Consider the following 26,073-nt stretch of genomic DNA (forward strand, 5'->3'; position numbering starts at 1 on the left):
GCTCTCATGGCATTTCGTTGTAGAAGATACCCATATTAGGCGCAGACTTTCTAAGCCACTATGAATTACTAGTGGATCTGCAGAATAGGTCTCATATAAATCCCGCAACTTCTCTCAAATCTTCAGGAAAACTTTCCACCTGCTCTATTGTCAATTTTTAAATTAGATTTGAAGAAGTAGCTGACCGTCACATTGGCGCGGTTTGCAAAAATACAGCAACATAACTAGCGAACGTAGTCTTCCGTAGCCAGCTAAGCATGATGTACAGCGTCACATCCGCTCTACTGGCTCTCATATCTTCTCGAAGGTCCATTACCACTGCAGAAACTCACTGTTCCTAAAAAAAAATTCAACACAGTTTAAAGCAGAGTATTTGTAGACCATCGAATAGCTGCTGGTCTTCTCTACTACACATGGTCCCAAAGTCCAACGGCGAATGGAGACCATATGGCGATTACAGAAGTCTGAATACTCAGACCGTTCCAGACCACTATTCCATACCAGTCATCCACGACTTTGGACACAACCTCGTTAATTACCGTGTTTTCACGACCTTGGGCTTAGCCAAGGCGCACCATCAAATTCCTGTAACTTCAGAAGGCATTCCGAAAACGGGAATATACCTTTCGGGTTCTTCGAGTTGATACGGATACATTTTGGACTGTGCAATGCAGTGCAAACTTCTCAGAAGTTCAGCCAGTCTGTTCCCCGAAACATTAACTTTTGCTTCGTGTACTTGGATGACTTTTTGGTCGCCTCTTCTTCAAAGTCTGAGCATTTGGAACATCTCGAATGCATTTTTCAACGCCTCCTAGACGCCGATCTTATAATTAAAGTTGAAAAATGCAAATTCCTTCAACAACAGGTGAAGTTTTTAGGCCGCACAATTTCCCCTAAGGGAATCCACTCGGATCCAGACAAGGTTCAGGCCATTACAGACTTCCCACATTCTAAAACAGTCAAGGATCTGCGAAGGTTTTTGGGACATGTTGAACTTCTACCGTCGGTTTTTGCCCAAAGCCGCACAAAATCAAGCGATCCTTAACCGCTACTTGTCTGGAACCAAGACCAAAGACTCCTGCATGGTTGCGTAGTCCACAGAGAGGAGCTTCCCCTTTTCGGTTCAACCTACGAAATACTTTACGAGACCTCTGAAAAGGGACCTAGGTTATGTATTCTGGCCGCTTTTCGCAAGGAAGTATTCCATGCAATACACGATCTTACGCACCCAGCCATTTGGGCAACAAATCGGCTGGCCACGAGCAAATATTTCTGGCCCTCAATGAATAAGGTCGTTAACTCCTGGGCCAGGCAGTGCATCGCGCGCCAAAAGTGTAAAGTCACCAAGCACGTACAGAAAAAAAAATAGGCTCATTCCCTCAGTCTACAAAGCGTTTTCACACGATCCACTTCGGCATGGTTGGGCTTTTGCGAAATTCGCATGGCTTCAAGTATTATCTCACAATCATCGATAGCCTCTAGCCGACATTTGCGCACAGTCGTGCGCCGAAGCCCTTTGTCGGGAATGAATCCCACGCTTTGGAGTTCCAACGGAAATTATTACTGACCAGTGAATGTTTGGCAAACTCCTAGGCTTCATATGTCATCGCACGGCTGTGTACCATCCGCTTTTGCTTTTGCTACGGAACACCGTGGCAAAATTAGAATCACACCCCCCCCCCCCCCCCTTCTGCCATTCTGCAATGACGGAATAACACCTCAAGGACCTGGACGTCTCCACATATGTCTTGATTCTTGTGGATGCTTCTCGGAAGTCCTTGCAACCACCATATGACGCCCTTATAAAGTGTTAAACAGGGGGAGCCCTTCTTTAGGGCCCTCCTTTGGCAACAGGCTAAAGAACGTCTCCGTGTCGGAACTAAAGCCTTTTGTCCCCGGGGCTGAGGTCTCGGAGAAGAAAGGTGCACGGCGTGTGAGATTTGGTCTGCGCCCCTAAAATTGGCGGAAGTCGGGTTTTATCGCTGAAACCCAGTATCAGCGGGAGTTGCTGGAAATATCCACTCTCACAACTTCTGTCCAAATAAAATTATTTTCATCTGGGAAGGAAAAAAGTTAGCAGGATTGCATTACAGTTGGAAAGTTTGGTAGAATTTGTACCATTTTTAACAAAGTTATATTTTTTATTATTCTCTCTGAAAACGCTCCTTTTCTAAAAATCCTGAGACTTTGACATAAAATTTGACAGACCCGTGGAAACTGAAAAATCATAATGACACACCGAATGACCTAATTTGGCAGGAAGTGGTTTCGATACACGTTTTGATTCAAACCCAAGCACTGAAAAAATGTATATTTACAAATAAATAAGTTGTTCTAGGAAAGTTCAAGGAAACGGTTTTGAATAAAAAAATTTATATCAAAAGAAACTCTGTCTTCCTAAGCAAAATTTAAATTCGGGCAGAGCTAAAAATGCTAATAATGACAAAACTCGAGAAAATGACTGGTTCATACCTTCAGGTACCATCCTTCACTGGGCAGTGCCGTTTATTCGACCAAACCTTAGACATATTCGGCTGAAATTTTTCGCCATTAATCGAGATGACGTTTCTTCTAGTATTTTTTGTGTGAATTGGGACCTTCGCAAAAGATATCGTCGACATAATCACGCAGATTTTTAATAATATTGCAGGCCGGGGATTTTATAGGGCCTGTTTTTTACGATTTATGTTTCGGGTCACTGTTTCGGAATATGTTCGGCAAATACCCAATTTCTCGACGCAGAAGTGCATATTTTTTTTTAAATTTCGATGTACATATCCATCCATATTCCCCTGAATGAATACTACATTAACCGCACGTCCGCCGCGAGCCAGTCACCACACCATAGCACTCCTCTAGCCATGCATTTCACGTATGGCGCGAATAAAAACTTATGCTAATGAAATCAATCAAGTAAAGCGATTTTAGTTTGCTCAAAACCCTCGACAAGTCTAAATTTATTGTATTCTCCAGCGATGCAAAAGTAGAAGGGTAGAGAAAGCTCAACACAAAACTGGAGCCGAAAAATCTAACAAGCACAGGAAAGTGGTGAACTGGATTGATTTTTCCTGACAATTAAAAACCCAATGATATCGTAAATTTTCTCAAAGAAAAATCCATGCTTCATACTGTATGTGCATATTATTATGAATAGCCCGTTATTTATTCGCTTGAATACTTAACAATAGCCAATCACCGTTTTCTAAAATTAAACACCCATCTAGAGCTGCCCACCACCATCAATGTTAATTCATGCTATCCAATTTGCAACATCTACTCTCCACTCAGAAAATCAGTAAACCGAATTAATCCGGTCAAGATCCTGATACATCGTCTTTACAAACACGAGCCCCAACAACGGGGGTGCCAAAGTGTCGAAAAAACCTATACTCAACCGCTATAAAAATCGGATTAATTTAATAGCTCTGTGGACCTTTAATATTTTGTTGGCTAGACACCCTCCAAAAGTGAAACCTACGTGAATTTAATGCTTCACATTGTCATTATGTAGGAGTCTCCCCTAATTTAGCTTACGCTTTCTTTCCGAGCGACCCATAATTAACCGTTGGTATCTTTTTGAGTTGAATAGCATAGAAATATGTCCTATACAAATGTATATACATTTTGCTTCTTTGAACCGTGCAAGATTCACCTTTAATAACAAATTTCGAACGAACAACTGCTGGACCTTAAAATCTTTTATATACTTAGACAGTCCAAATTAAATTAGAAATGGGTCTAATTATGTTGCAATTATGCAATGCACTCAGTACTCACCTCCAGAATCCGAAGCCTTGGTTAACGTTCCTCGTTTAATTTCACGTTTACCCATTGTTGATGTTTGATGATGATGGTGGTGGTGGTGTGGTTGAAGATGAGGTTGATGTGGATGCTGCGAATGCTGGTAACAGTGCGGGGGTTGTTGATGATGAGGTGCTGAATTCGCAGTTGATGTTGTTACTGCTGTTGTGCTGGAATGCTCCGTATGTGCTGAACGATTACTGTTATGGGGATGGTGATGCGACGGTGGTAGTTGTGCGGACTGTACGGTTGAAGTTACGGATTTACGGAGCGAGGATGGTCGAAGCCCTTTGACAGGGTACAATGAGTACTATCGGCCAGCGACACGTACCCAATCCTTATTCTCACTGTTGTACCAAATACCTGAAACATTATGATAACACCAAATTAAATGCTTTTACGGCTACGATATCATCGTGTTGAGCACAAAAGCTGAAACGCAGCCATGAAGGCTAGCGAAGCTATTAGAGATTATGAGGGCATAAAGGGAAGATTGGATTGTTTGTCGCGGGAGCGGAGAATGGACAATAGTAAGGGATTTGGAAATTTGTACGCTTAGTGGGTTTTTTCATCAAGTTTCTATAGTGGAGTGGACGGTGGAGAAAATCAATAGTAACCCGGAAAACCTGGGTCCATTTCACAAAGGAAAAATCTGGATTCGAGATTAGGTTTTTTTCTGTAGAGACTTTCTTTAGTTCGAAGCTAAAAGTAATCATGCTTTGGAATTGAAAATCAAAACTCTTCATGAGATAGCATATTTTCCTTAAAAATCATAAATTTATGTCCTGAAATCACATGCTACTCTATTACTACATCAAAAAGATATATGTAATGTTGAAAACTTCACTAAATTTTAGTGAGATACTGTAAACGGAATCTTTAGAGCGACAAGAGATTATCACTAACGATTTTGCCACCCAAATAACTTACATCACACATGTGTTGTAGTGAAAGGTATATTATGGAGGCCACTTACCTTCCAGTATGATTACCATATATAATAAAATTCTCATGGGATTAAGTATTGGTCACTGGTATTTCCACGTTTACTTCCATTTATTTCAGAAGTAACTATTGGACAACGTTCAATAAGCTCATTCGAAGGTAAGTACAATTCCATCGAATTGTGTGCAAAAAAATGCTCCGCATGCAGTAAATGCAAACACACCTTTAAAAACCATCAAAGGACATGCGAGAACATTCAACTTATACAAGGCATGAACGTTAGAGCTTACATGAGATTGGAGAAAAGCTGACAAGTAGACTGAAAAGAGTACACATAGGACAAATTATAGACACGAATGGTCCTTTGTTGCTGGCTCTAGATAGAAGGATAGTCACATTGGTTTTTATGACTTCTTTCTCAAAGGAAAATCTGTCCAAACGTTGGTAAGCTTTTAGGTTTTCAAGTAAATAAGCGTCGACTCTGTCGCTCTAAATACCCACTTTCTTATATGTAATTGGAATGGTTTCTTTGAAATATCTAACTGTCAGTTTAATTACCGACAAGGGTGGAATTTACATTTTATGGTTCTGTGAATAGAGATAGTGTTTTTAACAGGAACCAGGAACATAGATAAGGTGTGCTTCTATGAAAGTGCTCCACTGAGGGGATCGTATTGAATTGAGTACTTTCATGAAAAGGAATTAAGAAAATCCGTAAAATCAAATGGAAATTATTTTGTAGGAAAACAAGGCAACGTTGTTTTATATGATATTTTTTAAGAACGGTGATTTCAGGTTGCTGTATATAATGCGATATATCAATTTAATAAAGGAAGCTATGATAGTATTCCTAATACCGCCCCTGATTTCATGGAAAACTCGAAAGACCCCAGTAAATTTAGAAGGAAGAGGCAATATGAACTTCTGTCATTTTGTCACTAATAATACAATTTTGATTAATTTACTTCAAAATATTACTACAATTTTTCAGGACTCAAGGATAAACTTAAGGGGAACAAAAAATAGTAATATACTTTTATTAACTCAATCTGAGTAGATATCGTGACGCGTAAACCGTATAGAGGCAGATTCGTGACTTCACGTTTTTGGGTTAGTTGTTTGTGTGTGCGTTTGTGATGGGAGAAAAGCTATAGCCTCTGATCAGTTAGACCGTGGTGGTCCATTGTGCTCGATTCTCCCGTCTAACGGAATATCCCAGATTCGTTTATAAATCGCAAGATTTCCATTAGTGGATATGATGCTACCTGTTGCAAGTGGAGCACATCAGCACCACAAATCTGATGTCTAATACGTCCATAGACGAGGCATTCACATAGAAAATGCTCCGTTGATTTCGCTTTTTCATTATTAGAAGGATATGTGTCATCTTGATTAATTCCTATTGTGAACATATGTCCAGCGAGTGAATTATGACCAGTCAGAATGTCCACAATATTACAGCAAGTCTTCCTGCTTTTCGATAAGATAAGCTAAATTCTGACAGGAAAAGTTTAGTTTGTCTATTCACGCTCTCCTCCATCATAGGGAAGATATAATCACCTTTAGCTAAGACATCCGAGATTTTATTCCCCTATACCCCAGAGTGACCATTTAGCCAGAGTAGTTCCACCATATTGAATCTAAAGATAGAATCCGAACGGTTTCTGCATTCGTGAACGATTTTCCAGGTGATCGAAGGAATTGTAGCAAATTGCGATGCGCCTACCCTTCAACCACTTGTCAGTCACCCAGTTTGCCACCCTTAGGATCTCATATACTTCAGCTTGAAAAACCGTTTCATATTGTCCCAAAGGAAAAGCCCACTTCTCGTTTGTATTCGAAACGTAGACTCCGGCGCCAGAATCCTGATCTGTTTTTGACCCATCGCTGTAGAAGATCACCAGCTATCCCGCCATGCATTCCACTGGGACTTGCCAGTTCTCTCTATGTTTCAGGGTTACTTCAGATCTTCTACCAAACAGATACATGTGGACCCAAGAATCAGAAGCATTGTAGGAGCTGGATTCAGTTCTGCCAGTAACTCTTCCAATACTCTGTGTCCCCCACGTCCGCAGTTTCCCCACAGATTCAATCGAATTAGTTTATGAGCTCTTCTCATTGCAGTGCTTTGAATAAATACATCTAGGTGCTGCAAATGGACTAATGGATTAAGAGCTGCATCGGATGTCGTGATAGTCGCACCGGTTCTATCCAGACACACAGTTCTTCGCAGTGCAGCTAGTTTACAGTGAAAACTCTATTATTTGACTTTACTCCACCACACTACGGATGCATAAGCAAACCTCAGCCTAATGATAACAACGTATACCTACATTACCGCATGAGGCCTAAATTCCCATATCGAGGAAAAAGTCCTTCTGCACAATCCATAGGTTGTAAGAGCGCGTTTCAACTTTAACTCTATATGTTTGCTCCAAAAAAGCTTCTTTTGCTAGAGTGACTTCCAGATATTTTATATCTTCGTAGAGTTAAAGAGGTATACCCCTCACGGACTACAAGAGTCAGCGGTGAAAACGCTGAGGAAACCTACGGGGGAACACAAACAGCCATGATCAGTCTACCAGTAGAGACAGCACTCAAACTGCTAGCAGCAGGGAGAGTGAGCATAGGCTGGGTGTCATCTTAGGGAGCAAATGGCGTTGAAGCATGCTTTAGATCCCTTGGCTTCGGCCACATTGCGAAGGCATGCACTAGTCCAAATGACAGGTCAAAGCAATGCAGGATGTGCCTACTGTGCAAAGGGAAGGAGGGTGCGGACCATCGGCACATTGCAACCAGCAGCAGATGCCCGGAATACAGAAGAGCCCTTAACACAAATCGCAGATGAGGTTGATACAAATCAACTTCAACCACTGCGGAACAGCGCAGGATCAACTCCCACAAACCATCCGTGAGAAAAACATCGATGTGGCCATAATTAGTGAGCCATATCGAAACCACGGTTGTAGTATTTGGGTCAAAGACCAAACGCGCCAAGCAGCGCTGTGGGATTGTGGATATCCAACTTTCGAGGAAATAATGGAGCACCCGGAAGGGGGCTTCATCAGAGTGAAGATGGAAGGCGTCCACATCTACAGCTGGTATGCTCCACCCAGCGTTACGCTTGCCGAGTATGAGCAGGTGCTTGTCGCGTTGGTTTTGAATGCAAGAGGACCTTGGCCGACCATAGTAGTAGGCGATTTTAAGGTGTGGGCTCTTGAATCAGGTAGCCAGACAACTGATGTGAGGGGACGTGTTCTTCTCGCAGCATTCGCGGAGCTAGACATGGTACTGGCGAATATTGCTTGCGAATATAGCTGTGCTAACATAAACCCTTGGAGTGAGGCCTACAGGGTGGTAATCAAAAGGCTGCGGAGGTGACCTGTTGGCGCCCCTAAAACAGAGTGTTACTCTGTTCCGTCACCACGAAAACAGGGGAAAGCAAATGGTTGACCAGCTAAATGAGGGCATAATATCTACACGCTGGATACAATAGGTAAAATGAAGATAAAATCATCTACAACAGATTTCTACCCATCATCGAAGCCAGCAATGGTTTGTCAGAACACCAGTTTGGTTTTCGGCGTGCCCACTCTACAGTGGACGCAATTAACCTGGTAGTAAACCTGGCAAATGATGCACTGATTTCTGGATGTCGCATTTAACACATTTAACCCGGTCAACTGGAACAGAATTAAAGAAGCGTTAGTTGACATAGGGGTACCCGGGTATTTAGCGAATTTGGTGGAAAACTACCTCTCAGAGAGGAATCTTTGGTACAGGACGGATGAGAGCTCCAAAGAATACATTGTCATAGCCGCTATCAAATACCTGGAGGTGATAATTGACACCAAATTGAGCTTTAGGGAACACCTAGAATATGCATGCCGACAGGCAGCCAGTGCCACTGCGGCATTTGCAAAAATGTTGACGAATATTGGTGGGCCGAAACACTGTCGGAAGTTGCTTCTAGCCGGAGTGGTGGGTTCCATCCTGCTTTACTCGTCTGTATGGGCAGAGGCGCTTGCAAAGTCTCAGAGATGGACGCAGGTGAACACGGTTTACCGGCTGATGGTTTTCAGGGTTTGCAGTGCTTTTCAAACCAATCAGATAAGGCAGTATTGGTAGTGGCAGGCATGATCCCTGTCGACATTCTGGCGAGAGAAATGAGTGTGGTGTATCATGGAAGACGTATGGAGGGACACACAGAGCGTAGAAATGCGGCAAGGTCAGAGTCGCATGATCTCTGGCGACGCAAATGGAACTAGTCTAGGAAGGGTCGGTGGACGCACAGGCTCGTTTCCAACATTAGGGTGTGGCTTGAGAGGAAACATGGGGAGATCAACTACCCAGTTTCTCACGGGACACGGTGATTGCTACAGGCAGTATCTGCACTGCTTTGGTTTGGATGATTCTCCGAATCCGATTTGCCTAAGGGCAAACCAACCCCGCGAAGTAATACCTTAATGGTGGCCCGCGGGGCTGGTGCTAGAGAGACAGGGGTAGTTTTTGGTGAGTGCGAATCCCACACGCGCTCACTGTAGCCTCGGCGTTTGTACAGCGGAGGTCGGACGGGCGTGTCGTTCGAAGATTTTCGACCTCCCTGTACGAACAAAAACCCAAAAAATATATATACATATAAATGCATACAGATTATTAAAAAACTAAAACGAAATGGTTCGCTGCGACCTCCCATTCATGTGAGCTCACTTTGTTATGATATTGACAAATCGATATGTCATGATGACGTCATACACGTTTTAGAATGAAAGAAATTCATACAAGATATAAAAGTTTCACCTTTCATAACTTTGTTTATAATAGTTGGATTTCCTTCAAACTTCCCAAAGTTATGGTTTATGTTCACCATCATGCAACTGCCAGTTCAAGCATGAACTGAAGGAGATTTCCGGGTAAATTTCTAAAATATGCTAATATACTATTATTAACTTTGTTTGTGCATATATCCGAACGGGGTGTATTTTAGAGTCTAGATTTTGTTTAGATACATCACTATGATTTTTCAGATTTTTCGGTTGGATGGGTTCTGAGAACGAGACCTGTTACACTTTTCAAGGGTCACTCGAGATCAAATATGGGGCCAGTTTTGAAAAGTACTAATTGAGCCCTTTCATTTCATACCCCAGATTCTATGAAAAAAAATGTTGCACCCTTCTTTGGTATGTATGATGAGCTCCCTTTAAACTTAATACAAAATGCTATATGTAAAGGAATCCATAGACCACACGCTCTCAGCGATTTTCGTGACAATGGGTTTAGCCTTTTCCAAATAAATTGGGTGTAACAGACAGACAGACATCGGTTCGATTCTAATAAGATTTTGTTTCACACAAAACTCGAGAGTCGTTAAGATCATGTCAGTCAGGAAGAAATTTGCCGTTAGTAAACGGAGACAATTCGCATCAATCGTGTGCAATAAATCGAGATTTGAAAAAGGCGGGAGCGCTATAAAATCAGTAAAAAACAGCTTGGTAAATAAATTAAGTAAATTACAGCGGCAACTTTCGAACTATTCTCAAATCTCAACATGTTTGCTCACTAATATATAACATATGGTTCCTGTTCACCCCTTCGTGAGAGCATAGTCTCTTCTTCGTATTTTATTTTCAACAACACTGAGCTTCATTTTCACCATCATCACAATTAATTCGACATATGCAAGTGATAAGTCTACAGCAGACACCCTCTCTATTATATGTTAGCTGTCATAAAATTTCTAATTGACAATATCTTTTTCTAATGAACTACATTTAGTTACTCCCAGCAGTTAACTTTAAAAGAAGTAACTCGAATTTTACCCATTCTGTCATAAAACGGACTGCAATAAAAAAGTCCTGTTGACATTAATTTCGTCTGTTAAAAAATGAAGGATGGAAGAAATGAATAAAGGAGACGAAACATAGTAAGGCCAATTATTTAATGTCGTAAATTATTTACTCCTTGGGACTGAATGCCTACTCCATAAAATCTTTTTAATTTAATTCCTCAAAATGATCTGGAGAAAAGAAAGATGCAGTAACTTTTATACGACAGTTGCCATTTACTTCAGTGGGGTACTCTGTTTACAGTACGGAGTACTTTATTTTTGATGGGATAACTTTTTTTTGATGATTTGTTGACTGTGCATTGTTATTTATTAAAGGAGATCTCCTGACTTTACATTGAAAATTTATTCATTTTCATGTTTCAGTTGCAACCAATATCGATTTTCTTTTAAGAGAATAAACAGCAACTTAAGCAGTTCTTCTAAGCAGCATAGATTGTATAAATGTATAATGTGTATATTTTGTTACCTTTTGTTAATTCAATTGAGAGACAATCCTTTAGTTCCATTATAATTACTTTGAATGTCTTCGAGTTGGACTAACATTCGAGCTAAGGAGTTTGTTAGTCCAAGTTGAGAGGCGCTCTCTTTGCTCGTAACTCAGTTCTGACAAGGAAATATGCCAAGGTGTGATGACCAAGCTAGTTCAGCGTCAGTCTCATGATTTTGTTCACGGAGTTCTACTATGGAACTTGAACTTTACTTGTACACTCCTCTCACTACTGCAGCCTTATCACTTGCGGAACAAAGCAATGCTAATAGCACTGAAGGGTAATCTGAATCTAATTAGGAGAAGAAAATAGATTATGGAGATAAGGGTTTATAAAAGATTACCCTAAATCTAAATGGAAACAACGAATCATTAATTATACTTGGCAAATGATTCCCGTTTATTTATTTTTGGAACTTAGATAAGTTGAAAACTTTGAAAATTATGTCATTCTTGTCCCAAAGAAGAAAAAATCTGAAGGCGAAGTATTTGATACTAAAAATTAAGTATTCAGATGGGCCATCTGCTGTCAAGCTGACGCATTTTTTCATCGAAACTTGTGAAAGAGAGGATTGCTTTCTATTGCGTTGGAACATCACAAATTTCAAATAATTTTTCTTTAAAAGCTATTCAGAGCTATTCAGAGTTTCAGTTCACATTGCATTTTGCAGAAATGTATTATTCAAAGATTTTAATGGTAATTAAACGAATTCTGTGGTTCAATACAGAAGGAATGAGGGTTCGAATTATCTGAAAGTACCCTTAAAGAGCACAACCTTACAAATAACCCTATTAAGATACCATGATGGAAGCTAATCATGCCAAATATGGAAAATGGAAATAATACATTCAAATAAAGTTTCGAACTACTAGCTTCATTAATAACAACAAGAACTGCATCAAACTTTTCACTTTATGCAGACACAAAATTCCAAAATTCCCAAAGAACCTAAAGAAGGTTAAGAAAAAATGGAATGAAAGGAAAAGAAGGAAACTAGAAAAAGTAATACAATTATTCACTTTATAGGCTGATATTCATTTTAAAGTTGAAATTTTATTGAAAAATATAAAAATGATTTGGAAGATTCCCGTTGGCTAATTTCTGAGAATATGGCGGCTGCACGTTTGGCTACACTTTCCAAGAACTTCCGATTCTGACCCTTTTACAATTGAATTTTATTTAACAGATAGATAACTTAATAAGAAGTAGATAGGTAGACAGACGACAGATAATGAACTATCCTGAATTGGTCCTTTTTTTCAAGAAAAGGGGGGGGGGGGATTGTGGTAAAAATGTAGCTCGCTTACTTTCTATCTCCACGCAACGAAAGAAGCTAATTTATTTATTGATTTAAGACAATATATAGAAAAGAAATTTCTTGTTACATATTGTCCTGAGGGAGAGAAGCAAGTAACTGGCTTACTTTACGCTTAAAGCTAAAGGAGGAGACAGAGCCAAAGGACCCAAACTGTTGGGCGTTGTAAGACCACCGTAGCCTCGGGATCGGGGAGTGAAAGTAAATATCGAGCTCCGCGAATGGTACTTCAAAAATATCCGCACTACGTGTATTATGAGAGGCGATGCGGAAAATTATAGCACAATTGTCAAAGCAATCCATTAGGCAATTACAGATTTTGAAAAGGGAACATATGTCAAGGAATATACGGAGCGGCCGCAGAGAAGGAAGGTTGAGGGTGCGGAGTCGTGACAGATAGTCAACCGCCCTCCCTCTCCCCAGAGAGGGTCCGGGTGAATTTACTTTGTACCAACTTCAAGAGCGCGACAGTTACAGATGCGGAAGGGGACCACACTACACAGAAATATGCAACGATGTTTCTGACAAGGGAGTTGACGAGTGTTAAGGAGGAGTGAATTGAGGTAATGCCGGAGGAGGAAACCAAATATTTTACGAAATTTATCATCAGATATTACACCCAGGTCTTGGACGGAGGTTAGTAGTGAACGGGGTTGTCCAGTAACAGAATAGGAAAAGGATGTGGGGGAGCGTTTAAGCTAATAACACATGCAGTGGCATTTTCTAACATTCAGTGTCAGCTTGTTAACCGAAAACCAACCGACCAGAGTATCAAGGTGAGACTGCAAGAGAGCACAGCCCAGCGGAAACGAAACAAAATACATCTCGTTCCGAAATCTGGACAAATAAAGTTAATAATATTGTATTAGCTTATTTTAGAAATTTAACCGGAACTCTCCTTAAGTTCATGCTAGAAGTACAAATGACAATGGAATAAGGGATAAGATAAATAACTCTGGGAAGTTTGAAGGAAATCCAGCTATTATTAACGAAGTTGTTGAAGGTGAAATTTTTTTGTGAGGTCATCATAACATACCTTTTCGTCAATATCTCAACAAAGTGAGCTCACATGAATGGGAGGTCGCAGCAAAACATTTCGTTTTATGTTTTTAGTCATTTATCTATCAATATTAATTAAATGATGCTTTGGGGTAATGCCTAATTCAGATAGATATATTTGTACATTAAACAAGCGGTATTCAATAAACGTACTTTATATGAACAATATAGATGTATACTTTTATGCACGAACTAAATGATCAATTTATATACATATACTCGTATATAAGTACAGTATTCGGTAGTAGGCAATGTTTATTTCTTTAGCGTGAGCATAATATGTACGAATATCTTATAGTTTGAAAACTATGAAGCAATATTGTGAGTTTTTAGCCACATACGAATGGAAAAATGTGTGTAGAAAGTTTCTCATATAAGATGAACCTTGATACCCGAAGCGGTAGTTTCTGGGATTCCGACTTGTTTAATTATCAGCTGGTCTTAAAGTGAGCAAGGTAGGCATCATTCTTAGAAGCCCGAAACTTCTTCCGTAATGCATATTATTAACGATCTCCGTTTTGAACCAAGTTGGGTACGAACACAGGCAGAGGAAGAAGGGACATAACAAGAGAGGAGATCGGACAGGATATTGTAAAAGGTGCTAAAGGCTTGACCACACTATAAGTTGCATAATGAGTAAACCTAGTTGATAAACGCTAAATTTGAGCTGAGACCGTCAAAGTTGGCTTTGCGGAAGTTCAGCTTAGTAGATTTACTCGCAGCTTTGGAGTTTGAACGAGGGAACTCCACTTCAAGTTCAAATGGGGGCTGGGTGAGCCTTAGTTTTGACATACGGGGATGTAGAACGACATAAACAGAGGTGGCGCTCGGGGAAGTTAGAAAGGAAGAAATCGAGAGTCCGGCCCAAGGAGTTTTTGGTGGTATTGAAATTATATAATTTGAATATGGAAGAATGAGTGGAGGAAATATCAAAAAAGATTACCTCTTCATAACGAGGAACTCTTCATAAAGGAAGAAAGTAGAAAGGAAGAATGGGAGAGGTTGTTGTAAGGAATTGGAAAGTTGGAAACAAGTGAAAATCTCCGCAAAAGAAGAAAGACAGCGAAGAGAATCTGACGGTAAAGAGTTCAGCCAAACTGTCAAATAATTCTTCATAAGTTAAGAAGGTCAAGCACAGGGGACATATATACAAGCTACAATAAGCGGGAGGTAGCTGGGCGGTGCAACACAGTCATAAGGATAGCCAGAGGAGGAGAAGACGAGTTCGGTGCCGCCTGTCGATTTATGAGATGCATCCCAGTCATTGTCACAGCGGAAAGTGGAGTACCCTTCGGGGAGCTCGGAGGCATTATCCCAAAGAAAGGACTTCCCTGAGAATGCAATATTGAAAGTCAGGATGCGAGGCATCCCCTTCTAGTTTTTTGTGTGAAATAAAAACTTGTTAAAATCGATTCAATGTCTGTTTGTCTATCTGTCTGGCGAGAATTACTCCGAAATGGCTGGAGCTATTGTCATGAAATTTGGTAACAATATATGGTCTGTGAACCATTACGCATACAACGAGTTGCATCCTTTTATGCTGGGCTCAATGGGGGCTCCCCATATATGCAAAAGGGGGTAGCGACATTTTTTTCACCAAATATGATCATGTAGGTTATCAAATGAAAGGGCTTCTAGAAAATAGTCCTATTTCTGATATTGGGTGAAACACAGGAGTGTGAGGACTTTAATGTATGGGTGTAAACTGAAGAAAATCCCACTCACGTATCCAAACAAAATCGAGGCCTTAAAAATATTATAATATCAGCTCAAATAAAGTTATTAACAGCACATAACCACATTTAAGAAATTCAACCGGCAACCCACCTCATCTTCATTCTAAAAGTACAAAATTTGGCAACTGCATAAGTGAAAATATAAGACATACCTCTCAAAAGTTTAAAGGCAGTCAAACAAGTTATAGAAGGTCAAAGTTTTGTATTGAATTGATTGCGTTCTATATACGTTATTGATTACACTCTACACACGTCATAATCATATAAAGTGAACTCATACGAACGAAGAAGTTGGAGTTTAGAGACATATCAGGGAATATTTTGAATTGTTAGCTGTGTTCGAGTGAAAAAACGCGCATATAAGGTTGCTCACACAAGATGAACGAAAAACCTTTGTATCCGAAGCGCCCAGCTTCTGGTGTTCCGTACGATCAGTCGAATTAACCTACGAAATTTCAAGCCCGTAAGAGTAACGAGATTCAAAATTTTAACAAACGCGCTGAAAGGAATTGAAAAAATAATTGATTGTTGTTCTCGAAAGCTTTGAGCTTTCTAGGTGACATTGGGGGTCATTTTCAATGTATACCAGCATAGAAAAAACACTAGCACAGAACAGTCTCAATTTGATCTTGGTGTTGACATAAATGCATTTCCAGATTTTATTCAAGGCAGTGAAAGTGGATCTAACGCTGTTAATGCGCCAGGCGAGATCCAGTTTAGCGTCCCCATCGACAGAAACTACGCCCCTAGATATACTAACTGATCGACGCATTCGATGCTCTGCCCATTAATGTAAATGGGGAGAATACGATGACCTGTCAAACTGAAAATCCTGATTTTGTTGACTTTGTTCACTTTCAGTCCAAAACTACCTGCTTCTCTTATCAAATGCAGAGCCAGGTCGATCACCCGGTGAGAGAGCACACAGATGTCATCAGCATAGTCGAGGCGGAAAGATATCGTAAATCATTGAACTCCTCCACATCTTCCGCGCAAAGCAGCATGGAGAGCGTCACCCAACAGAGAATAATATCGGTGACAAGATGCAACCCTGGTAGTCTCCGATTTGCGCCCCAAATCCCTCTGAGAATTTATCTCGATGTAGCAGGCGAAACTATAGCCCATCATATGTTGCTCTGATAATAGCTATCAGTTGAACTGCCCCTCCTACTTAGAGGCACTTTCTGTTCACGCTATCGAAAGCTTTCTCACAATTAATGCTGCAAGATAATCTGAAAGGGAGTGGATTTGGAGGATCTAGAACGGAACCCATCTCCCTCTGTCGATCGAGTGTTCAAAATGTTCTTTTATGTGTTCCAGGATTATTTTAACTATCAATTTTCCAACGGCAGTGAGCACTCTAACACCCCTCCGACTATCACACCCAAAACGGAAGCTCTCTTTTGAAATCTAAACGATTATCCCCTTCTCCCATTTTCTGGAAATGGTCTCGGATTCTCAGGATTTTCTTAGATCTGCAGACGCAGCGATAAATAACTCTGCGGGGAGACCGCCGAGCCTAGCAGCTTTCTACCTTTTGAGTGCATTGATGGCCGAGTTGATTTCTCTTCGGCTTAGAGGAACAGTCCGTATCTACATATTATGGCGGCTAGCTATTTCATCCACAAGACCTCACCAGATATGATACGGTTGTGGCGCGGCAGGTTGCGGAACTCCACTCGCTTTAGAACTCGTTTAGAACTCGCCACGGGAGTGGAGAATTAGCGGTGAGTAAGTACCGTTGGTTGGGACAGAAAAGACCGCATGGGAAATAAGCCGGTCTTCTGTCTCTAACCGCGGCGAGTAACAGTCATAAAATTCAGATGAAAAATTTTGCCAAAGAAATTAGTTAAAAATATAGTGTTTTAGAAAATTAGTGTTTTTTATCCATTGATAATTTCTACTATCGGCTTGCTGTGATATTCGTGATTGCGCTGGATCCATTGAGGATTCAAAATATATAGTCATCCGGAATTAATTTCTGAAGTTGGTTTCTACTGCAAATTGTTACGTTCCGCATCATTGTAGACGCTCCTTGGACACCGTTGGTTGATAAGAAAGCTGGAATATTGTACGATAAAGGAGATTAAACGGTTAAGAACCGTGGTAAAGAGTTCTTTCTACCTCTTCAGCCACAACTTCTTCCGTGATGAGGTATACATTTTTGAAATTATTGCGATCTGTGGCGTCTTTCACTGCCCTGCCCAGCGCCATAACAAACTTCCTTCCAAATGCATACTCTGTGTTAAGCTTCTCGGGAGAAAAAAAGTCGCCACTGACAACGACACCCAACACTTTTCGAAAACCGGTGTACTCCTACCGCAAACTCAAATCAACTTAGCTACTCCAAAAAAGCTCCAGCTCAGCCGTCCTTCATTAAGCAGGCATCTTCTCGGTAGCAGTCCCGCTATATCCCAAAATCAATCCGTGTCCGAAGAGGTCCGCCTACAATGCAGGTGCTCACGTTAAACCCCCAGGACTTTCATGGCTCTCTGTCCGTCTGTCTGTCATATGCATTTTTCTCGGAGACGGTTATAGCAATTGACATATAATTTGGTGAAAAGGTGGGAACTGTGAACGTTCATGCATACAGTGAGTTACATAATTCTACGTCGAATTTAAGGGGGAGCGGTCCCCATACATGCAAAAGGGGGGTGCAAATTGTTTCTCATCAGGAGGGGCGAAAATGATCATTTCTTTCACGAACCCATTTTCAGAAACTATCCAACTGAAAAATCTGAAAAAAATCAGGAGTCTGCTACTATATGGTGCCTAGGCTCCGAAATACCGTCCATACCGATATCTGTTCAAATACAGTTATACTATAGTATAACTGTATACTATATATTACTGTAGCTTTTAGTAACCCTTCTTTAGTTCATCCTAGGACCACGCAATAATGTAGGCTATAGCATAGCGCATGATCCTTCGGTGGTAGTGGTGGAAATCATACTATTACTAACAAGTTAAAGTAGGTCAAAATTGTTGCTTCTTTACAAATTCAAGACTTTGAATGTCAATATAGATATTTTCACATATCTCACATGTATGCATATATTAAGTGCTATTTAGTGTTTTAGTGTCTTAGGGAAAGTTGAAAAGTTTGAGGGCTTTATAAATAAAATTTGTTTCTTAGTGCTACTATAAGGAAGTAATAGATGAAAAGTAACCACCACGCAGTTCATGTCTGCATTGTGTAGTTGAACTACTCTATGCTGAAACAGTAGCAAATGAAGCAGTTTGTCGGCGTACGAGCCAGTTACCTCCGAACGAAATTTGAATCGAAAACACATATTGAAAACGGGCAACCACTCCATTTCGGATTATGCCATACAATCGAAGAAACTATTTCAGTATGGCTGGTGAGTGATTCACGCTAGAACTAAACTACGCAAAACAGTAGCAGAGGAGTGCAGACGTTTTACAAAATTGCGAGGTCAGTTGAAATAATTTGCCAGGAACCGATACAGATGTCACAATATGTCCCACATAGGGGTCTGTTACAACCATATATATTTTTTTATCCATGAGAGTCCTCATTCTTTGCATGTCCTTCGGTCTCCCGACGAAACTTCCTTTGTCGTTTTCACTTGAGACATGTCTGTACACAGCGGCCAAGAGATATCGAGAATGGTAAGAAACCCTACAGCTTATGCTTCTGAACCAACTGAGGCCTTTAGAAGAATGGAGTTGAGACGCAATCATGATGAATTTTCTTCGTTAAATCCCAGGCCCGGCTCCACGAGTTTCGCGGCCTGACGCGGGCAGTCAAAGGGCCATTTAAGTGTTCAAGCCTATGAAGTTTGTACTTGACCTGTGGTAACTAGCTAGCACAGACGCATGTTAGCGAGTGTTGTCGAGACACTTCAGTTGAGCTGTACTTAGATCCCGGCAGGCCTCGTTAATTTCCACTTAATTTTGCTTTTCTTCTGCCTCAGTATGACTGGAAAAGCTTTAAACAGATCTTCTGGGAAAACTTTCAACGATTATCACTGCAACATAAACTCATCTAGTATGCATTATGACTACACCTAGTGCCAGAGGAAGTCGTGCGAATAGTAAACTCCTATTTGTAGGGGTATATCAGAACCTCTTCGTGCCTCTTTCGCTGTTTATGTAGAAAAAGCCCTCTCAACTCTCATTTTTCTTGTCGCCTGAATCTGAATAAAACAAAGTTCCTGGCAACCGACCCAAATGAAGCGGTTATTATCACCGTCGATGGCAACTACCTGCTAAGAGCCGAGCACATCTCGAATCGTGATTTTCGTTATGAAATTGCTTTACGCATTAGCGAAACTTGGACGAAATGGCGTTCCGCAATTGGTGTTCTTTGCCATCGATGCCACAACGAATGTTTCAAATGCAAACAAGTCGGGAAACCGGAAGCTGGGCGTTTCAGGTATGAAAGGTTTTGTTTGCTTCTTGTGTGAGTATATTTGAGTGTAGAACTATCCCATTTGTACGTAGCCCGTTAAGAATATGCATTTAGCATGTCCGATTGTCCGATTTAGTACTTCGGGTTGCAAATTTACATGGTAAAGTCAACTTTGAGCTACTGTAACTTTGTTACTAATAGTATGATTTTGATGAATATTATTTTATAGATATTATTTCCATATACTTCATATTATATTTTATACTACTACCAACTTTTATAACTCTGAGATAAACTTAAGGTGGGTTTCACTCAATTTTCCCAAAAATATGGTAATATACTATTATTAACTTAATTTGAACAGATATCGATATGGAGAGTATTTTGAGGCCTGTGCACCATATAGAGGCAGCTTCATGATTTTTTTCAGATTTTTCGATTAGGTAGTTTCTGACAATGAGTCCGTTAAAGAAATTATCACTTTCCACACCTCCCACTTCCCGCCTTTTTAACAAATCTCAAAACTAAGACCGGCTTCGAAAAGTACTAATTAAGGCCTTTCATTTGATACCCCACATGACCGTATTTGGTGAAAAACAATTTACACACCCCTTTTACAAGTATGGGGACCCCCCCCCCTCTAAATCTCAACGTAGGAGGGTATCACTCACTGCATGTCCGGGGTCCACAGGTCCCAGGTTGTGTCAATCGGTATACACGTTTCTGAGAAAAGCGCCTGTGACAGACAGACAGACAGACAGACGTACCTCCTCAAAAAAAAAGACAGACAGACGGACAGACAGACACACGTTCAACCGATTTAAACAAGGTTTTGTTTTGCAAACAAAACCTTAAAAATTAGCCCTGTCCCCTCTATGGTTCGAAGAACTGGTGAACTAACAAGGTAAATAACTGATAATTTTTCCAAAACGTTTTTCCCTCGTTCTGTAAGATATATTCCTAAAATTCGTTTTGATAACAAGCAACGTCGTTATTCTTTCCATTTAACTTCTTCCTTATTTGTTAATAAATTACACAAAGAATACTTGAAGTAAGTCTCCCGAATGTTTCCTTTGCTGAAGAGCACAACAAGCATCTAAATTTATTTCAACTTCATTGTTTAGCATTACTTACTTCAATAAGATGTGCGTGAAAACAAAGCCTTGTTAATATCGATTCAATGTTTGTTCTATTTTCAAAGTACGAAACACCAAAGCGGAAGAAATATCACAGGACCACCATCTCCATTCCAAATTCTCATAAATTCAGATGCCAATTCCCAATGCTGTAAAACAAAAAAGTCTCTTTTGCTTCGGGTTCGACTTTAAAAGCAATAGCTCAAAGCATCAAGAACTTTCCTTAATCCTTTTTCTCTAAGCACAAAACTATGAGAGCTTTGTTTTACTTTTCTTTGAAACTTAAAAGGAAATAACTCAAGTTTGACCGCGGAATTTGCCACAAATAATAAACTTCCATAATAACACTCCCAACAGTTGCTACTTTAAAAATCTCTGCGGGAAGTGCAGATGATTTTTTGCATTTCTTCATTTATTTTTCAGCACTAATTAACTACGTACTTTGCAGCTAGCAACTTAATTAAACTACTGACCACAGAGTTCGTTTAGACTCACAGAAGAAGTTTATGAACTTTGTTATTATAAAACTTTCTCCATTGGAATAAAATTTACATTTCTACAGCACAAAGCACTTTCATTGCTAAGAATAATTTTAAGTCATTAACAGGTAGTTTCCTTTTTATGTTCTGAGTATTACGTAACTTGTGTGCTTTAGATTTGAATGAAGTGTTGTTTTAATTTTCAAAAGAAAATAAAGGAGGGATAATAGGCCAAGTAGGAAACACTTTCGATGTTAATATTGTAATCAGCACTCCATGAAGAACAAACAAACTATTCATAATATGAATTCAACCATAAAGAATTCTTTTTCGTTGAGGAATGTAAATCAAAAATATCCTTGTCAGTAACTAAAAAGGACAGATTATGCCATCAAATATGGTTTACACTTCAATAAACAGCGCAAAAATAATCGTGACCACCGATATTCCGGGAGAACCATTCTCCATCGCATCCATCAGAGTCGTAATCATCAAGTAGGAGAGCCAATTGCCTCGTTTGTTTTCTTCAAAATTCCACTTCGTCATAAAGACGTACCGGCCCCCATTGTTAGGAGCAAAGTTAAATCCTACTGGGGGAAATTCAAAAGAGAGGGCTACCCCGACGTCCGACAACTAGCAGGAATACTTAAGTAGAACGTCCCACCTGTTTGAAAACAAAGACAACTCGAACAAGAGTTCGCTAAGGACCAACTGAAACTGAGATGATAGAAACAAGGCAAACCCTGAATCTCACTTCTTTTTACCCATGTCATACCGCCAAAATTATGAACACTAACAACCGATAATACAAAATGTAATGCCAACACTATCTTTAGCATAATGCAGTATTCCACAGTGAAATAAATTTTTCTACGCTTGATTTGTATCTTAAGGAGGCCGTACATAGCTGATATGTATATTGACCAATTCGTCAATATATTGATAAATGTATCATATTAAACATGTGGAGCATTAATGAGAGATGAGATTTTGTATCAATAGTATTTAGGGGGTGATTCAGGAAAAGCTAGTAACGAGATATTATTTCATACAAAGATGAGGATAATCACCACTATGATGATTCTTGCGGAAAGCTCCAACTAGAGCTGAGCGTTCGCAAATGAAGTACTCCGAAACTTCAATATTTCCGCTAAGATAAATTCAAACTTATTGTGTCTATTTTCGTCCCCAGCGTTCATTTGTAAAACAAAATCTTATTTTTACCTTCTTAAAATCGATTCACTGTCTGTTTGTCTCTGTCTGTCTTTCACAGTCACTTTTCTCCAAAATGGCTGCACCGATTCAAATAAAATTTCATAAACATATCGGAACTATGAAATCCTACACATATAGTGAGTAACACAATCGAACGGTAAGACTATTGTGGCCGTCTGAGTACCACCATATGCTTTTCGGAGCCTTATCACATTGGACTTAAGGATCGAATCTTTTTTTTTTTTGTGCGTACACGGAGGTGGAAAATCTAAAAAGACACGTCCGCCGCCCGGACGGCGGAACTACAGCGGGCGCGTGTGGAATTCACACCCACTAAAAACCACCCCCGGTCTCTCCAGCCCCAGCCCCGCGGGACCACCATTCAGGTATTACTTTGCGGGGTAGGTTTGCTCTTAGGCACTCATCCTTCTCCTATTTGCAGCTTTCCTCCTTCTTTGTTCCTTCAGCAACTCCTCCTGCATTTGGATGATTGCGGAGCCAACCGCAAGCCACTTCTCCTCGGACTCCAGCATCTCAGTAACCAAGCTCTCTGGGGTCCCGCTCCTGCCCAGCACCTGGTTTAAGCTCCTTCTCTCCATCGCAAATCGTGGGCAGTGAAACATCACATGCTCAGGATCCTCCGGTATGCCATTGCATCTGGAACAGTTCGGAGAATCATCCAACGCAAAGCGGTGCAGATACTGCCTGTAGCAACCACCGTGTCCTGTGAGGAACTGGGTAATGTGGTAGTTAGTCTCCCCATGTTTTCGCTCAAGCCACACCCTAATGTTGGGAATGAGCCTATGCGTCCACCGACCTTTCGTAGACTCGTCCCATCTGCGTTGTCAGAGATCATGCGACTCTGACCTTGCCGCATTTCTACGCTGTGCATGCCCCTCCATATGTCTTGCATTGTACAGGACACTCATTTCTTTGGCCAGAATGTCAACCAGGATCATGCCTGCCACCACCAATATTGCCTCATCTGATATGGTTCTAAAAGCACTGCAAATCCTCAAAGCCATCCGCCGGTAAACCGAGTTCACCTGCTTCCGTCTCTGAGAGCTTGCAAGCGCCTCTGCCCACACAAGCGACGAGTAGAGCAGGATGGAGTGCACCACTCCGGTTAGCATCAACCTCCGGCAATGTTTCGGTCCACCAATATTTGGCAACATTTTTGCAAGTGCCGTGATGGCACTGGCTGCCTTTTGGCAAGCATACTCTAGGTGTTCCCGAAAACTCAATTTGGTGTCAATTATTACCCCCAGGTATTTGATAGCCGGCTTTGATACGACCGTATGTCCACCGACCTCCACTTTTACAGTGTTATTTTTCCTGCGTTTCGTTATCAAGACCGCTTCCGTTTTCGCGTCCGCCAAGATCAGCCCGGCCTTTTCTAGCCAAGACTTTACCGCTCTCACTGTCTCCGTTGCGTAAACCTCCACATCTTCTGGGTGTTTTGCTGCAACAACCACAGCTAGGTCATCAGCAAAGCCGACAATCGTAGTCCCCTCTGGGACGGGAAGAGCAAGCACCCCATTATACATGATATTCCACAACAGGAAACCAAGTACCGATCCCTGTGGTACCCCGGCTGTGACAATGTACTCTTTGGGGCCCTCATCTGTCCCGTACCAGAGAGTCCTCTCTGAGAGGTAGTTTTCCACCAAATTCGCTAAGTATCCGGGGACACCTATGTCAGCCAACGCCCCTTTAATTCTATTCCAGTTGGCCGAGTTGAATGCGTTTTTGACATCCTACGCCACCACGGCACAGCAGCCGCCAGAAATCAGTGCACCTTTTGCCAGGCGTTCCGACAAACCATTGCTGGCTTCGACGATGGGCAGGAGTCTGTTGTAGATGACTCTCTCCATCATCTTCCCCATTGTATCCAACAAGCAGATAGGACGATACGACGCTGGGTTTCCAGGTGGCTTGCCAGGCATCGGAAGCAACACCAACTTTTGCTTTTTCCACTGGGCAGGGAATATTCCTTCTTTTAGTCACGCCTCGAAGGTGTTGGCGAAAAGGTTGGGCCTAGTCTTCACTGCCAGTTTCAAAGCTCGGTTGGGGATGCCATCCAAACCTGGGGCCTGGATCGAATCTAGCCCGAGTTGAGTCTTTAAGGCCTCGCAAATCTCCGCTTTTGTGGTGATCTCATCCAGCTCCTTGCATTCAATTAGCATTAAGTCCTGGTTCACCTTTATCTCCGCTACTTTGCCCAGTGACGACTCGATCTTCTTATGTAAATCGTGTGGCTTACTCTCTCCTGCCCTAAGATCAAGGAGCAAATCGCCTTTCTGCGTGCTTCTTATACGGTTCACGTGTTCACCCAAGTCCAAGAGGGAACTGTTTGTTTTTGTCTGTCTGTCTGTCTGCCACACCTGATTTATTCGGAAACGACTAGACCGATTGTCACGAAAATTGGTAAGAGCGCGTGATCTAGTGTTCCCTTTACATGCAACAAGTGGCACCATTTTGTGTTAAGTTTGAGGGGGAGCTCCGCATACATGTGAATGGAGAGTGCAAATTTTTTTTCGCGGAATGTGGCCATGTGGGGTATTGAACAAAAGGGTACCTTGCGAAACTGGCTCCACATTTGTTATTGGGTGAAACATAAGGGAGTGAGGGCGCAAAATATGACCATCAAAAAGTGTAACAGGTCTCGTTCTCAAAACCTAACCAACCGAAAAATCTGAAAAAAAATCACAGTGGTGCATCTCTATGAAATCTAAGCCTCAAAATACATCCGGTTTCGATATCTGCACAAATAAAATTAATAATAGTATATTTCCACATTTTATAAATTTACCCGGAAACACCCCTTATGTCTATCCCAGAAGAACAAAATTGGCATTGGTGTAAAGAATAACATAGTGCACAATATGGTCAAGTTTCAAAAAGATCAAACAATTATTAACAAAGTTATAGAGGGTGTATGACGTCATCAGTCCATGGCAATTCGTCAATACCCCAACGAAGTAAGTTCATATGAATGGGGTCGTACTATTTTGTTTTAGTTTTTTGTTTTAGTTATTTGTATATGACTATCAGTTACTCCAAACAGACATGTATGTACGGGTAATGTCTAATTCAGATATAAATATTTGTACATCCAGCCGTATTTAGTACACGTACTATATATGCTGTTGTGTACAAAGTAAATCGAAAATACGGGTATACGTATGTCTTGTGGTTTGAAAAAATATGAAGAAATATGTTGGATTTGTAGCTATATACGGATAGGAAAATGTGCGTTCAAGTTTCTTACATAAGATGAACACAAAACCTTTATACCCGAAGCGCCTGCTTCCGGTATTCCGACTTGTTTTAATATAGAGGGGGCACTCAAAAACGTTGGCAATAAAGCCATCAAGGAAGCTTTGACCAGAATAGGATTCAAGGAGTGTCTTACATAATGGATAGTATCCGTGCTAAGGACGACGATAATCCAACCTATCTGAGAGGTAGCCATTTGACCAGAGTTATGAACATATGGACACACCCATACGGTGCAAATTTCTGTTGCTGTTGTTGATAGTGATGGCAAAGGTGGTAGCATATGCCAACCTCCCACGATTAAATGGACATGGATTGACATTTTTCTCCGAAGCAAAATATCTGTGTAGGATCCTGGATCCTAAATTAAATTGAACACTAAGCAAAACGGAGGAGG

General features: G+C 40.9%; 1 protein-coding gene across 1 annotated transcript in view; it reads right to left on the reverse strand.

Moving 5' to 3' along the window:
- LOC119651000 overlaps window positions 1–26,073 on the reverse strand; it is a 614,818-nt gene that overhangs the window by 533,279 nt on the left and 55,466 nt on the right. The window contains exon 2 of the mRNA XM_038054287.1: window positions 3,778–4,164. Coding sequence (XP_037910215.1) covers window positions 3,778–3,832 — 55 coding nt within the window. The 5' untranslated portion in view covers window positions 3,833–4,164. The remainder of the gene's footprint in view (window positions 1–3,777; window positions 4,165–26,073) is intronic.

Source organism: Hermetia illucens, chromosome 3 (genome assembly GCF_905115235.1).
Source record: "Hermetia illucens chromosome 3, iHerIll2.2.curated.20191125, whole genome shotgun sequence".
Lineage (NCBI taxonomy): Eukaryota > Metazoa > Arthropoda > Insecta > Diptera > Stratiomyidae > Hermetia > Hermetia illucens.